Source organism: Parus major, chromosome 1 (assembly GCF_001522545.3).
Source record: "Parus major isolate Abel chromosome 1, Parus_major1.1, whole genome shotgun sequence".
Lineage (NCBI taxonomy): Eukaryota > Metazoa > Chordata > Aves > Passeriformes > Paridae > Parus > Parus major.
The window spans coordinates 75,758,227-75,776,263 of NC_031768.1; the positions used below are offsets into that span (position 1 = coordinate 75,758,227).

An 18,037-nucleotide genomic window follows, 5' to 3' on the forward strand; every position below is an offset into this window, starting at 1 on the left:
CGTGTCATCTCATTTTCCATTTTTACACAGAAGTTTGTGAACAGGAAAGTCCTCAGGCACTAGTACTTATCTGGAGCTCTGTCTCCAGGCTTTTATGCCCAGCTATCAAAGGTGACAAAGTTGCATGATATTCCTTATACTGTCATCAGTGCAGGCCCAGGAGCTGAGGCAGGGTGCTGTGGGTAACTGCATAGATTTATCAGTGATAAACACTGGTTATTCATGTGTTCATCATTCATTTGGCAGAGAAGCAACATTTCACATGCTGTCCACTGAATTGGGAAGGACATTGGCTAAAAAATGGAAGAATAAAAACGAGAAATAGTCCTGGCACTCAGAGTGGCATGCATATTTATATGGTTCGGTTAATGAATTTGTGAACCTTAGGCTATGAATTCTAATCCTGGCCATGGATGCTGTAAATCTGAAACTTCCATACTGAGCAGGTTTGAGATGTATTTTGGAAGCTGATAAGTGCAAATTATAGAGACAATTCCTAAAAGTCTCCAAATAGCCAGATGGAGAGGGATGGGCACGATAAAAGACATGAAGCACCTCAGATCCATTCCAGCTGCAGGTCAAAACTTGTTGAGGTTTTGTCTTTGTACAGGACACTTGTGTTTGTTTGTGCTCTCTTACTTAAGAGCATTTTTTGTAAGTCTCCATCCATATTATATTCTAGCAAACAACTGCTCAAAAGTCATGCTGGTTCTAACTTTAAGCACCATATTGAGGGATACAGAAAAATACCCCATTATTTAGGCAGTCATTGCTTGGTAGCAAGAATGTTTTATGGGAAAAAGAATGAATGGTACACAGAGCTGAGTTTTAAGGACAAAAGTTTACCCACTTGATGCTACGAACAGTGACCGCTGGGTCTCAGAGGTACTGCCTCTATCTTGTGAAATCTTACTACTTTCATTATACCCATAATTTTATTGATGTCATGAATTATGCAGTCTTACAGAGAAAATGAGTCTCACTTTGACCCGATTAACATACAGAAGGTAATACTACAGAAGTAGATAAATGGGCAGGGGAACAAAAAGGCATACAGAATATGTGTTAGATTAAAATAGAATTAGAACTCTATAAATACTATTCACTCTATTATGCAACCTTTAGCATATATTTAAATTTGAAACATCTTGTAACAGGCAGCAATAATTATTAAAAGGAATGACAGGAGTCCTATTCTCAAGGTCTCTTTTTCAAGTGTCTTACATCTGCAAATAAACCCACTATTCTAATTTTTCCATAAATTGTGAGATGATAATCTAATGCCATTTTTTTTCTGTTATAAAAATACCTCCCTTTCTGAAACGTGAAGAGATATACCTATTTGTCTCATGACAAGGTCAGGGGTGCTGTTTTAAAGAAAAGCGTTTTAGTAATATGTAATTCCAACCTCTCTGAGAAGTCAGAGCAAGAAAACTAACAAGTCTAAACAAAGAAAAGATTCTCTGCTTACTTGTTCCTAGTGTGAACCAAAAATAAATAGTTTTTACTATACACATAAAAGGAGACTGTAAAGTGATTAGGGGGACCAGGACAATAAGGTCCTGGGAATATACACCCAGACTAATTCTGACAAACTTGGATTAAATTTAAGCTGAGCATCTCTGTACTTTGTGTATTACTGTAACCAAATCAGATTTAAAAGCTACTCTGAATTTTATATTTTAAGCTTCCCCCAAGGCAATCTGTTCTCTTGCAGCATACAGTCTTTATCTACAGGAAACCTTCATAGGAGGAAAAAAAACAGAAAAGAAAAAAAATCTCCCCAAAACCCTTCAAAAATCGACATTTTTTTCCAGCCATCTTTTCAGTAGTGAGGCAGTCCCTAGGTCAAAAGCAACAGCTTAATTCTTAAACTCCAGTTTGGCTTGAAGGACAGTACTACATGGAAGAAAGAAGGAACATATCAATTTTGAGATCTTCTTTTCATCTGTTAATTATTAATATTTCAGAAATGTGAAGTTTTGGACAATTTAGGTGTATAACTGCTAGCTGTATTCCCCGACTACCATTGCCTTATACCTTAAAGACATAGTTTTGTCCTCATTCTTATGTTCAGAAAATAATACATTTTTTTTCTCCATTCAAAATTATTTTCTATACAGCTTAATCACACTTCCATGCATTCATGCTTAAGCAGAACCCAAATTAACAGGGTGAATTTTAAAATAAGAATTATACAAAAATGGGATCAACACAAAATAGAGAGGTTGTTCCTTCACTTGGATTCTTTCCCTCAGCACAGCAAAATCAATACAACAGTGTAGTACTCTCTTCCAAACTCTGCCAGCTGCTAGGAGTGTTCCCATGATACACTGATTTAATGGATAAATAAGTACTGAATTTTAACACAGCCTAGAAGAACAGAAATTGAATGAACTATCTTTGTGGAACACCATCAATATCTATCGCTCTGTTGTTAACAGTGCATTCAGGCATTAAACTTACTAGGTTACCATCAGCTGTAGGAATGAACTATTTGCTGGTGTAAACATGTTTTAATGAGTGCTGTAATATAAAAACCTCTTCAAATGCAGGATGATGTAATCAAATATTACAGCTATAGAGACAGTAAATTGCTAGTTATACTGATGATCTTATTTTAATGTCTTCAAATCCAATTTTGTTATGTTTGGTTAATTTCAGCTCTAATAGCAGTAAATTTAACAATGAATAATTATACCTACACATTAAGTAATTTAAAAAGTTACCTTTTTTGGTGTGTAAAATGTATGTGTTATCACATATTCAACAACATGTGAAAACAAGCACTGCAGTTAAAAATTATTTGTTACAGAATTTAAATATCCTTCATTAATATGGTGTAAAACTTTAAAAACTGTAAAGAATCAAAAATCAGAATGAAATTTAAAAAAAAGGAATGTTTTAAAAACCATCAGAGATGAGCAATAAATTAACAGATAAGAATAGCAAATTTTAAATATGGTGCTGAATGACTGGAAAGAGTGTACAGCATACAATCTCATTTAAATAAAATTCTTCTGTAAATATTGACTTTCAGTTTAACTTCCCAAGTAGTTACACACTTTAATGCTATATAAGAATTAGTCACTGCTAATGCTTTTAAGTCTTTGCAAGATGTTGTTTGAATGTATGTGCCTAAACAATGCCTATGGCAAACAGCTGAAGCTTGTTCCTGTGTATCTAATTTTAGGATACAGAATTGTCAGCATATTAAATGACTCACAAAAATTTTGAAGTATATTAATGTGTTGTACGCAGGTAAATCTATTTGGAGCAAACTCTACAGGTATTTTCTCTAACAACAGTTGAGAGTTAGGAGATATTTGAAACCAACTGCAGGCTCAATCCCATTAGTTCACAGATAAATATCTTCTGCCAGATGTCAACATTTACTTCAAAGATTTCAAGATAAAAGAAATAATTCTTAAGAAGAAATCATATATTTAAATTTCTGACATACTTCTGAATTTTGCATCAATTTTCTTGCAGTTTGTAGCAATTAAATTATAAATTTAAATTCAGAAAAATAAATTACATTAGTAGATGGTAGTTTTAAAGTACTATTACTAGAATCACCTAAATACAAACATTTGCAGTAAAAACTAAAATTTACAATGTGTTTGACAATTCAGCACAAAGAAAACAAAAACTTCGCTGTCCAAAATCAATGGACTTGAATAACACAAGATAAAGAAGCTACATGAGGGAAACCAGATTAGATCAGACTCTCATGTATGTATCCAAAGCATGTACATTGACATCATGGGCATATTCCAATATTAAATTCCTATGTCAAATATAATTTTATTGATACTAATCAAGATGTTGTATTTCAATGGCTTTTGAAATTCATCTTGTGATGATACAAACCCAGTAAATTTTGGAAGAATGTGGAAGAAGAATAGTAACTGTTGAGATGCAATAAACCTCTCAATACTTGTTAATATCTTAATCTAGATCTTTAAAGTTTCACCACTCAGTGTAGAAGCCCAGAGAAGGTGACTTTAGTCTCATTCCCACCCACTCTTAGGCCACATTATGGTCTGAGAAATGCTCATTAGACTTTGGCCTTGAATATCTGCACCTGACATAAGCCACTCTCCAGCTTGTCAGAAACACTGTCTATTCCCAGGAAGTAGAAGAGCATCAGGTTTATAAAGAGCAGCCTTTGAAACTTATTTTTCTTGCCTGAAAAATCCAAATGAAATAATATTTCTGTTTCTGAAACTTCAAAGAAAGTTACCAACTTGAATTGCATCCAGGATAGAATATTAGTATGATTAAAAGGCACTCTCTTGCAATCTTACAAACAGTGATCTGAAGTGAGACCCTTTAGCGCTCTCAGTTATGAGGGGCTGATGAATACTTAAGTATTCTAAAGTATATTCAAGTAGTAGAAGGCTCTAAGAAAGAACAAGTTTTGACTGGAGAAGAGGGGCCAGGTGGAGAGAGCAGCATTTTTCTGTGAGAAAGAACTGCAGTGCAGCGCAGCTGAGTACAGGAATGAATGGCAGAAAGTGGACATGGTGAGATTGGGACCACAAAAACTTTGGAAGTCCTCAGACCCGTTTCTTGAAAGGCCTAAAAAATGGATTGTGAATAACAAGCAACCAGCAGAGAAAGTGAGGAAATTGTCTTCAGAATAAAGAAGACTCTCCACAAAAAGGTACCCAGCCCCAAGCCCAGGCATTATGCCTGGGACCCTGGAGATATCAGCCACACTGATGCAGCTGGATTATCACCTGAGTTGACACTGAAATCAGGATGGCTAGCCCCTCAACCAGGTTGGCACTGAGACTGGGGTAGGCATCCCCATCATCTGGATTGATGCTGAAGTGAGGGATGGTGTACCCTTTTCTCCTATACTTTTTCCTTTTTCTTGTCCTCCCTTTATCTCATCCTCCCTTTTTCTCTTTTCCTTTCTTTAATTAATCTCCCTCTTTTTAATGAAATTCTTTAATTTCTATTTTGTCTTCCATTCTGCCCCTTGATCCGAGACTCACTGCCATGTGCTTAATGTCTCTTTTCCCTTTACCCTACATTATTATCTGAACCCCACTGCCACATTCCTACTTAGCAGGTCAGGGACTAACATACCAATTTTCATCCCAAATGCACAATTTACCAACAATACTCTATGCTTCTTTTCAGACCCTCTGACTTCCGTTATTTTTTTTGACCAAGGAGCATTTTTGAATCTTAAGTGTTTCCTTCCCTTAAGGGTGGGTCATCACACTCAGGCAAACATTTTTCATAATGATGTTGATCTTGTCCAGCATGCTTTTACATCTTCCTATTTCTGCTTGCAGTTAAGAGCCTTAAAATGATAAGCAAAGTTTTCTTGTTCTTTGTTTTGATTTACCTGAAAGACAGCCAGTGAGTGACAGAAACAGCAAGAGTTTCCATGACAACCACATCCTTGGTCACAAAGGTCCTTCCGTCCTTCTTTGTGCAATTGTTAGCAGCGTTGACGTTTCTTAATTAAAGCTTAGCCTAGTGGGACAAAGACAGATCTCCGTTAGGAAAATTAAAAATATCTCTCAATAATATGACAAACAATTCAAGAGACAAAGTTGTTCGTAATGCAATTAAAAGTGTAGCTCCAAAAGTCTCTGTATACACAGGAACAGGTATCCTGACAGATACTCAGTGGGATCCTGCTCCAGTAGTTAACAGTGTTAATAGCTCAAATGTCTGTGGCAGTGCTCTGCATATATGTATATATATTTATATGTATTTATATGGATATCACCTTAAAACTTCATGTCTTGCAGCTCTGAATTTCCAAAAAGCCAGGATTAGAAGATAATACACGTATCTTTCAAAGCAAACATATTCAAAGTACATAACCTGACGTGTGTCCTTATTTTCCTGAAAGATGTTAATATTTGGTATAAAGTGTTTCATAAAGCTCATGTGGAAGTGTGGGTTAGATGAGTGGACAGTGAGGTGGATTGAGACTTGGCTGGAGGGCAGAGATTTGATTGTTGTGACCACTGGTGCAGGGTTTAGTTAGAGCCTGTAGCTCGCAGTGTTCCCCAGGGATCAATACTGGGTCCAGTTGTGTTCAACTTATTAATCAGTGACCCTGGCTGAATGTAAACCTCAGGAAGATGGCTGATAATACAGAACTGGGAGGGGTGGCTGGTACCCCAAAGGTCTGTATAGGGCTCCAGAGTGGCCTCAACAGGCTGGAGAAATGGGAAGAGAGGAATTGTCTGAAGGTCAAAAAGAGAAAATGTAGAGTCTTGCATCTGGGGAGGAGTAACCCCAGTACAGGCTGAGATTTGACCTGCTGGATAGCAGCTCTGCAGAGAAGGACCTGGGGGTCCTGGTGGCTGATGGAAAACAAGCTGTCCCTGAGCCAGCAGTGTGACTCATCATGAGTCCTTGTGGCTCAGAAGGCCAGAGGGATCCTGGGGTGCCTTAGGAAGAGCAGAGCCAGCAGGTCAGGGGAGGTGATCCTGCCCCTCTGGTCAGCCCTGGTGAGGCACATCTGGAGTGCTGTGTCCAGTTCCTGACTCCATAGTATGAGAAAGACAAACAAGTACTGAAGAGTTCAGCTGAAGGTAGTGAAGATGATGAGGGGACTGAAGCATCTCTCTGGTGAGGGAAAGCTGAGAGAGGCAACAGAGCGCTGGAACAGGCTGCTCAGGGAGCTTGAGAGTCTCCTTCTCTGGAGATATTTAAGACTGTACTGGACACAATCCTGTGCAACCTGTTCCAGGTGAATCTGCTTTGGAAAAGGCTTTGAAGTAGATATCTGCATACTTCCCTCTCAACTCCAACCATTACGCGATTTTTTCCTAAAGTAATATGTTGATATATTTAGTATAAGCAATTTTTCAAATGTTTCAGGAGAATCCAGGTGTTTTTACTACTTGCAAACTGGATTGAAATAGATTCCAGTTTCTTCAATTTTACTCAGTGTGTGAAGAATCTACCAATATGTTTGAAACAATCAGTGCTTTTAGAGAATACATTATTCATACTCATCTCCTACTATTCCCCAGATTTGTACTTCCTATCTGTCCCATGATATGAACATAAATTTTGGCACACTTCATCTTTGAGCACAGTCCACTTTAACAATGTCAGCAGCTTTAGCACATTGGAACTCAAGAGATTTTGCATTCAAATATCTGAAAAGTCAGTCCAAAATATGAGAAGATTCAGCTGGGTTTTTATGACAAATGTATACTTCTGGTCTTTGACTTGAAAAGCATCAAGTTGCAAACATAAAGTTATTTTCCTACATTTAATTAGTCATATCTATTCAGGAGGATTTTGAGATCCTATTACTGGAGTCCGAAGAATCCTCAGTCAGTAGAGTCTCTGATTTATAACTACAAGAGCAATGACATGTGATATAATTATAAGACAAAGGAGAATTTCCTTTTTTCCTCTATCAAACCCCTTTTGGGGATACTATTACTCCTTCAGATTATGATCAGTTTAGTTACATGCCATATTTACTACTTTGGGGGTCCTATTCTCTATGTTAGAATCTTCACAGTAAGAGAACAGAAGCAAAGCTTTACACACTTGCCAAAATAAAAATGTAAATCATTATGTAAGAGTATGTTCCTACTGGATTATCCCATTTCAACTGCTCTTTGAACATCTCTAGCTATAACCAGTTCTGACAGTCTTTCCATCATATATAGAGACACACTGTGTGAGCATAAGATGACATCTCTTTATGTTGCTGGTAGTTATTCCTGCACAATATACAAGTTATTCCTGCTACAATATAAAGGTGTAGCTTGTCAGCTTTCATTTAAACAGCACAGCACAGCTGATACACTTTTCAACACAGATAAAAAATCCCATTTAGGATTTATACTTCCTTTCGGGTAACTCAGACCAGGGAAACTTAATATTGGACGTACACATAGGTATAAGCAACGCTGAAAGAGAGCACAACAATCTGCTAGACAAGTGATTTTCCACATAGAGCTTGTAACTCATCTAAACCTCCACAGGAAAACTCCTCAATTAATTATTAATGTTTTCAGCCTTTGTTTTTCACTTCAGTGATAATCTGCTTTTCAGTCATTGTGTTCCTTTGGTTTGTGAATAATCTCATTCAGCATTCTTTGCTGGCCAGGCCTTTGGGAAATATGTATTTTCATTAAAATTTAAAATTTTCCCTTATGGCCATATCTGTTAAAGAGAGTAAAGCAGAGATTTCTTCCCCTGCCCCCAACTTTATTACTTTTTCTTCTTCCTCTTTTCCTCACCTCTTTTCAGCTACTTTTATAACAATACCATACAAAAATTGTTTTAACTTAGTGATTTTTCTCTAGCCTGAACAGGGAAAAATATACCAAATTTTCCACTATTTCAGTGTGAGATTGTTGCTGTTTTTATTACTATGTATTACTATGTCTATTGGATTAGACTGTTAAAATAATATTAATAAAGGTTGTGATTGGTAGAACAGAACCAGAATGAAGAATAACTGGAGCCAAACAGTGGGAAAATCAAAATAAAAGATGGACTTATACACATTTCTCTTTGCATTCTTGAAACATGGTGAATTTAAACTCTCTCAGAAATCTTGAAACATGAAGATTTTAAACTCTCTGTGATTTTTTTTTATTATTATTTTATTTTTTATTATGAATGTGTCATTGAAGACAAGAGATTTATCACAAGCTGTGTTGGATAAAGAGCCCATAGCTGAAAAGCTATAATAACATTTATGTGACTACCCCATGTAACCTGTACCTATAAATATAATCTATACCTCATACTTTCCTACACAGGAATATGAAAATATAAAACCAGAGCACTATGACAGGGAGGTAATCTAATTTAAGTCATGGATGTTGGACACTGGCCTTCATACTTGGATATTTGTTGTACAAATATATTGGCTGATTTCAGTAGAAGAATTGCCAGCAAAACAAGCAAGGGAAAAATATGCCACTGCACATCTTTAAAAACACTTAGAAATCTTGATTATTGTCATAATGGAGGATTTTGCATCTCTACTTATTTTTTTCTATATTTCTTGTTTCTTCAAGGATAGTTGGCTAAAAATGGGCATACGGATAAATGAATTTCATAGTAACACAGTAGAGTTAATGAACATCCCAGGGTTGGGGAATACGGTTCATGCAGACTGACAAAGACATTGAAGCTGCAGGTATAGGTTTCCCATGTGGTATGTGGGATAGTGATAAAGGTGCTTTGTAGGAAATAATATGGGCAAGAGGATGAAAATGATGTATTTAATAAATATAGGCAGATAGTCTAATTTCTGTTCTAGATATAGGTGGTGGTCATCTATCTTTCCAATGACTGAGCTTTCACTTCTGGACACATGTGTGATTGAAGAATTCCTTTTTACTTATAGCAAAAAGATCAAAGCTGCACTAAATCCATTAAGAGGAACATCTTCTTTCTTACTAAGAAAAAGTAAAGAAAAAAAAAGAAAGGGTGTTATTTCTGAAAAAAACCCTAATGAATATTCCCCTAAATCTTATTATTCTTATTTTCTTATAAGAAAAATCTTCCACTTAAAACTGGCTTATTCTAAAATTACTTTAAGGGCATATATACCAGCAGTATTCAATTGTTCTTGGTTTGAAAATTTTGCTAATTTTCTGTTTTGTTTTGGTTTTTTCCCATCTGTAACTGTCCCAGAATGAGAAATACTTTAAAGAAAAAAGAAAAAAAAAAACAACATTTAAATCTTATGACTGTAAACCAGAATATACAGTAAATCACGCAAAAGCACACAGCTGAAGATGTTGCTTAAAAGGACTTTAAAATCATTTCAGCTAAACAGTGTCTGTTTTTTCTCTCAGTTATAAATTAGGAGCTCACAAAAATCCAACTGGCTTGTTTGGAAGAGTTTCTTTTCTTCATTCTTCAAGAAAAAATAATGAAATTGTCCAGAATATACTACTTTTTACAGATGCCATTTGCATAATATCATGAGTTGACAAAGCTCTATAGTCAGATTTTTAATTTAAAGATGGACTGTCTACCATTGAATATCACTGAATGCCAAAAATTTCTTGATTTTTAAAGTTTTGTCCTGTTTTTTATTCTGGTTTCTTTATCATAAGCATAGTTCCAACAAGTTATTTTTTCTTAATACCAACGACATGAATTTTCCCTGAAGGAAATTCGTATAAAATAGAGATCTAAGATACAGATGTATATAATGTGAAACAAGTAATTTTTCTAACTTTTCCAGCAAAAAAATTAAAAAATACAGTTTTCAATTTCCACATGGTACTACCCCATGTCCTTTGTTTTCCCAGGATTTCTGCCAAATTACTTTTTGCAATTTCTTTTAATTCTGTGTGTTAATTGTAGAAAACTTATTAAAGCCCTCACCGTTCAGTATATTTCAATTAATTGCTTTGGCTGGTAGTGACAGGGTGAGTATTTTCTCATGGTTATGACTCCTAGTAGAATTTGTGAATACTGAGATCATGAGTACAAATTCAATGCTGTCAACCTTAATGTGCAAGAGGCTTGAACCAAACCCAGTAAGATGGTGCTCTTTCTGAAGGTAATAATAGCATCTACTGTCATTAATATTTGTTTTCTGGCACTTATGATAAATTTAAATTTAAATGCAACTGCAAGGGTCTTATCTTTCTTTTAATTAAAATACTTATAAAACAAAGCCTTTAGCATAGATACTGTGACACTGATATCAAAATTCTTTCTTCCATTATCACTACCTAATTTGCCTTTTCCATCTTATGCATATTTATCCATTTATGTGTAGCAACATGAAAGAGATGATTGCTTAAATCTGCACCCTCTCTCAAAGCAGTGGAGCAAATCTTTGTGTCTACAGTGACTATACTACTCATAGAAAAGGCTGTGATTTGTCACAAAAATAAAAAGTTTTCTCTCTAGTATTTTTTCGTATATCAATATGTACTAGAGAAAAGCTCAAATTATTCCATTTTCCCTTTCCCTTCTAAAAAGTAGCATGTTCACAGGTAATGAAGAAATAACAGCAGTGATAAGCAACTCTGATGTTCTAGACAGACTTGTAAGAGCAGGAACTGAAAAGAATTAGAAATTGAGCCATTCCCACCCATACATCTAGATAGAAAAATAATAGCATATGATGTGAATATGAAATATACTTGGATTGTTTTAGGTAGTATTATTAGGAAATACTTTTCATCACATTTAGTAGGTGGAGGATGTTGGTGTAAGGTGCAATGAAACCGATAATAATATTCCTTACCTAAGGTGGCAAACCTATGAAATCAATAAATGCAACAAGGTAGTTGTATCACTGACTAGGCTTTCTATAAATGGCTGCTACTCTTGGAAGAAGACAGATGTCTACCTGAAGATACAATTTAAAGTACTTCTACACTTTAAAGCCTTCTGAACTACACCAAACTCTTTCTGCTTCCCTGCACAACCTCCACTGCAATCAGGGCTTGGAAGATATGAATGGAGTTGTTGCAGACAGCAATTCAGCCTATCTTCCTTGCTCCCATGAGGAACAGACCTCTAATGCTCAGTCCACAGAGAATTAGAGGCTTTAGAAAACCAAAGGCTCAGATATTACTAAGCTCATAATGAACAGAGGAAGTAGCTTGGCTGGAAATTTTTAGAAGGAGCTTGTCTGTAATGATCTCCCTAATGAGTATTTACATGTAATGTTAACTATTAGGCCACAATTATTACAGACAGTGGTTATACAGAATATAAATAACCTTGACTGGGTTCATAGCCTGCTTGCTTTTAATAAAGTTTTTTATTTGTTCAGTCCAGAGTCTTTTTGGCAATACTATTTTTAAATTGTTTGAAATTTACTAAAACCATATTAAGTTAATATTTGATAAAAGTCGTACCATAGACACTTGTACAATGAAATGTCAGTGAAATCTGTTACAGGACAAATGAAAGAGAAATGATATTAAGCTAATGTAAACGGCAAGACATCTTGTAGGATTGATTATTACCCCAATGGAAGATCATTTATTTTCAAGTTTTAGTAATTGTTCAAACTATTGTAAACAGCATTTAATAAAGATCAAGATTTAGCAGTTAAATAAAACAATTTCAGAGTTATGAACACTCAATTTACTGCCAATAATATTAAAAATTTATTCTGCAGTGGAACCTTTCCTTGTCAGGTTCCTTTTGGTGAGCAACTAGGACTTTCAACATCTAAATTAATTTTTTATAAGTTTTTCTTGTGGTTTTTTTTGTGGTTTATTGTTGTTGTTTTATTCATGATACTAATAATATTTTCAGAGACACCAGTCCTGGTCTAGGAAGAAGCGGAGAATGTTATTCTACAAAAAATTTAAATTAACTCTTTCTGAAATAATGATAAATCACAATTTCTATACTGGTGCATGAACATCTGAACTACTGTTCTAAAAAACAAACCAAAATATTTCATTGCTAGTGCTGAATAAGTATCTCAAAATGCCTACTAGTCCAAGTGATTCTGAATTATTCAGATGAATCAAACCTGTTTGTCAAGCTGTGCACAATACCCTTACAATGAAATGTTAATATTGTATTAATATTGTATTAAATATTGATTATTTTATAGTATTTGAATATATTTGCACATACATATTTAAAATAGAGAGTTTGTATATAAGATACAGAATGTATCACTTTCCAAAGTTTCAACCAGTTGACTGCATTTGAATTGTGTTTAATATTACTTTTTTAACCAAATCAGCCATTAACATGTCTAGAGGAGATTTTAAGAAATCACTTGACCATGAAGGACGGTTTTTCCTGAATTATTTGAGGAATTGTTCAATGTTATTTGCTGTAGGATCTAGATCCTCTTTGACATTCTTACCACAAATCAGTCATAAAATGTCTTTGTGTGCTCAGGTGAAGATGTGAGAGAGAGTCTTTGGCGTCTCTAAACCAGCAATACTGAGGTTCCCTATTTGACAATATTTGTTTGAATAAAGCTTGAAAAAGCTAGAGCACTGCTCAGGCAGACAAATGGCTCAGGATATACCTGGAGGTATTGGGTGCTGAGAAGTGTCAAGACCATCAACTCCTGTCTACTTGCAGGCATTGAGGCAGCTTCAGCATGCTGCTCTCACTGCAAGGCATGGTCTTGCTCTCTGGTGAATAAAATACCTGTTGGATGAGGTCTTCTGAGAAGGAAAGGAGTGGAATTAGTTCTGTGGGGGATTTTTCCATCTGTTTGCCAATCAGACTGACAGCTTCTAAAATTCAACTCACATTTCAGAGAACAAGCAGCTGCTGGGGGTGAAGTAGTTTAAAAAGCCTTGCTCCCTCACTTAGGATTGTGAATGCAACATGTATCAGCAGCATGATTTTGAAATTTCTTAAAGCCTGGGCTGGAAATAACAAAGATTTTATCATAAGTGCCACAGCTAAGCTGTTGATGAACTTTATGAACAGTAATTGCTCAAAGTCTCACAAGCTGTTGTTACATGCACTTATTTTTTTTTTTCTTTTTAGTTCTCCCAAATTATTCATCTCTAATAGGAAAGAAAGAAAAAAGAAGAAAATTATGTATAATATGACACTTTGGAAACGAAGTATATAAACTCTCTTGTTAGTAAATGAAGAGGAATAGAAAACCAGAAGGAAAATTAATTCAAAGTTTTTTGACAGTTATTTTGAAGTGAGATGAACAACCTCATTCTTTTTGCTAAGTGTGCTGAAAACCTGATTGCAGCAGAAACTTAGACAGCTATCCTAAATTATTCAATTAACTTTCAGATGGCTAAAGCTGAGTGATAGCAGTCTTCACTTGTTTTTTTCCAGAGTGAATGGAAGTTTCAAATGCATGTGAAAAACTCAACAGGTCATTTAACTCCCAATCTCAGTTGAATTACAATAAAATCACCCTTCATCTATAATAGTCCTTTTTTGCTATTTTTCTTTAATTATTTAGGAAATATATTTAAGCACTTAATATTAAGTATAACAGAGGCCTCAGAGATATTGCCAAGTTCAGGGAGAATTGTAGAATTGTAGGTCACATTAGTAACCTGCTCTAAATCTGCACTCTTTGTGTTAGATTTGATTTATTTGCAATGAAAAGTTGCAAGGAAAAAGGGATGTTCTCATGCTACTTTTTTCAGGCCCACTTGTTTATTTCCAAATTCTTCTGGGAGATCATAACCTGTGCCAGTGTGATCACATCTGGAAATGGTCTTTTCTCTGTCAAGCAAGGGATTAAGGACAATGAGAGGACGAGCAAGACACTGCTGTTATTTTGTCTCTCTGCTGCACTAGGTAGAAACACCTCTACTATATAAAGAGCAGCTCATCTTGGCCTCTCTTCTGCAGCAGTCCTACTGCCGAGAAGGAAGATGACTGCAGTTAAACAAATATCCTACACTGCCACTGTAACATATATCAGCCAGAATAAATAGGCCTAGCTTAAACCTTCCACTTACTGCAACTGCCAGACTAGTGAGATTATGAATTTTGATAACACACACCAGGATCCTTACTCATTTTTCTACAAGGATAAACCCCTGAAGATTGTGTGTACTGCTCTGAAGTAGTGGCCACAATCTCTTCTTGGACCTCTAAGTTCAACTCATCTCTGTGCTCCCTTCCAGACAAATTATCTGTGGTGTAAAAGTGTACTGTGCACCAGGGTGCTTAACACTATGCATGTAAAGGACCAGTAAATTTTCTGTGCCTAGGATGTGAGATCCCATGCACTGTACAAGGAAGGTGCAAGGCGGGGTCCCAAAGGTGTGTTAAGGAAAAGTGAGATCCTTCAATACTGCCAGAAGGACACTTGTCTGAAAAGGGTGTAGGCTACATGTGCTGAGTGCAAGAGGCTGTTTCATGTGTAGAGTGGATGGGAGACACAGAGAGGATTGTGTGCAAAACGAGTGCATGTGGACAGTCTGTCAGTGCATATGTGGTACAAGTCTGCCTCAATACCAATCCACTAGTTAGAAAAATGACAGTTGAATTAAAGAAAAAACTTATCTTGACATGTTATTTTTGAGTTCTGAGTTATTACCTGTGTAATCACAGTTTCAGATTTCATAACTAGTTCAGCCCCCAGGTGTAGGTATCAAGACAATTTTTAGTCAACTATTTTATTTTATTATGATATATAATGAAGTAGCTGAAAAGTTCCATCTCATCACAGAATCATTTAGGATGGAAATCATTTTGGTTTCCAGAGAAGTTGTGGATGCCCTGGCCCTGTAAATGTTCAAGGGCAGGTTGGATGGGGTTTTGAGCAACCAGTTCAAGTGAAAGGTTCATGGCAGAAGGGCTGGAAGTCTTTAAGGTCCCTTCCAACCCAAAACCTTTCTATGACTCTATGATTCCATGAAAAGGACTTCAAGTTCATTGAATCCAACCTAACACTGCCACTACACCTTTAATTCAAGGCAGGCTAGATATTTCCTAAGCTTAGGAGACAAAAGTCACTTTGGACACTTTTGGAAGCAAGTCTTAACACTAAGTGTATTTTAAAAACACTGAGTATATTTTTTAAACTATGCATCTAATTCAATTCAATCTATTCATATGAATAAAAATAAACACAAATACTATTTGTTTCACTTAAATTGTTGCAATAGACTATCTCATTACAATTAATAGTTGCCACATCTCACAACAACAAAGAGTTTAATATACAATTAAAAGACATTATATTTGGAACTTAGATGTTAGAGGAGCAGATAAAGATGCAGAATTTGAAAATGCATCTGTAAAACAGAATTAGTTAGAAGACACCTGAAACACTCATTTGTTGTTCTGTAATGATTACAAGTGTTTAAATGTTAATAATTTTGTCCTTAGCTATTTTTTATTTGAAACAGTGCTATGCATTTTTTAAGTGGCATACTGAAGAATATTAATGATGCAACAAATTGATTGGTACTACAGAGATGTATCTGGTTTTTTTACAAGCATATTTAATTGCACATGTTTCTTAAGTTTCTAATTACAGCAAGTACTAAAAGTGTCTAGATGTTTAAGGATGCATTTTTATATTTAAACATACTTCATTATTATTACTTACATGGCAGATAGTTCACTAAGATATAATGATAGGATATTAAAGTGGATTAGAAATCTCATTATTGGAACACAAGGTTGTCTGAATAGAAAGAAAAAAATAAAATACTCTAAGTGGAATAAGCACCTCTTCATTTTCTTTCACAAATCTCATTTTATTATGAGCTAAATGTCAGAGGCATAAAGACATAACTGCTGACATGATCCCATCAGGGAGGTTTCTATCTGTTATCATATGGTATTCAATATTATTTTTCCACAGATTTTAAGTAAAGCCAGCAAAATTTACTAAGAGCTCAAATTTAAGCCAAATATATTTTAGCCTATCTAGAGGTGGATTGTTTCTTTTTAAATAGTAAGGTATGACTGCAGTCAAATAACATTTCTTCCTGTATTTTAACTCAGCGTTAGGGCAGACACCAATTATGAAAATGTGCTGTCAGGTTACCCCTCTAAGGGCAGTCACACATTTCATGTTTTCAGTGGCAAATTGAATTTGACATTTAATTTGAAGCCCAGGATACCATAATGTAAAACCTTCTGCAGTATTAGTGATAAAGCATAAGGGCATACATCCTGTCTGGCTCTTTTAAATAGTCCTCTCCATGAAACTATTGCCTTCATTATTTTCCATGGAGATTATTTTCCTGATATTTAAAGGAAAATCCCAGTAAATATTTAGAATCACAGTAGCTCATAACTAGAGCATTTCAGGTTTCTTCATAGATTCAAATAAGTGATCTAATATAAAATCTACCCATACATACTGTTCAGACACCTTGTCATTTCTGAGTTTAGAAACAATTAGAGGAACCTTAGCATAGCTGTTAGTAGGTTGTGATGCCAACACTTCATCATTTGTTTATTTTAAAAAAGATAATTAAATTTAACGTTGCAAGAGAGTGTGATAATAGTGGTTTCAAGCCCTTTATTGCTGGAAGATTAATTTCTTACAGAGATTTCTGTGTAAGTTGGCAGCCTTTCCTTTGATACATTTTAGAGTATTGAAATGTGATGTTTTCAAGAAGCAGACAGAATTTTTCTTTCCTTGACAAGACAGTTTTAGGATCAGATATAGAGAATGTCATAATCTGAAAGTCCAAAGGCTGGATTGGATTTAGTCAGGATTTCTGGGTTCACCATCACCTTGGAGGTAACCATTACATAGAGGAAAGATGCAAACCAATAAACAAATAAACAACCAACCACAACAAAAATAAACACACACACCTCTCACAAACAAACAAATAAACAATCACAACAAAACCCCTTAGGATAGCTCCTTTTCCCTCTAAGCTTTCATATTGCAACAAACATGAATTAAGCTGTGAAATACAAACCAGTTCAGAATCAGGCCCAGAGGCTCCAGCCATAGAGTATTATTTAACCAATATCAGATCTCTGTGCTCTTCAATATTTGCACACAAATATAATCCAGCCCAAATAGGAGCATATTTCTGGTTAATTATCCTGCCCACACAACACATTCAGCATAATGTTAATTTTACATAAACTGGCACTATCTGATCTGCATGAAAGTCGGCAATGATCCAGTTATTTCCCACTTTTTTCCCAGCCATTTCTACCATTTCTATATCCTCTGTCATGGGATGAAGTGTATTTGTATAATTTTGTATTGCAGGTATGCTAAAGTGGAATTTACTGTCATGAAGATGAACTGCTTTAGCACTCCCTACAGAGTACCAATTTTTCCCTAATTATTTCAAGAAGTGGTCAGTTCTGTCAGGAGATATGGAAGTAATGTCTTGAGTTTTTTTTCATTTTTTGGGTTTTATTTCTGAAATTATTTCTTAAGTTTTTTTTTCTGAGGAAAGAACACTCTCTTTAATTAAAAGAAATCATGACTGGTTTCCATAGAGCATTGTCATTGATTTTATTGACAGCACTTATTTCCACTGATCTCTAGTTGTTTTTTTTTATTCTATCAGAACATGTCTTGCAAAAAACTTGTCCTTTTTTCTTTAGCTACAGAGCTCCAGTTTCTGGAACAGCAACTGTAGTTTGT

The 18,037-nt window shown here is 35.3% G+C and overlaps 1 protein-coding gene across 3 annotated transcripts in view; it reads right to left on the reverse strand.

Annotated features, from left to right (window-relative positions):
• CNTN5 (contactin 5) overlaps positions 1-18,037 on the reverse strand; it is a 602,350-nt gene that overhangs the window by 309,615 nt on the left and 274,698 nt on the right. For all 3 annotated transcript variants that reach the window (XM_015638959.3, XM_015638922.3, XM_015638933.3), the window contains exon 3: positions 5,366-5,496. In XM_015638959.3, coding sequence (XP_015494445.1) covers positions 5,366-5,420 — 55 coding nt within the window. In that variant the 5' untranslated portion in view covers positions 5,421-5,496. The remainder of the gene's footprint in view (positions 1-5,365; positions 5,497-18,037) is intronic.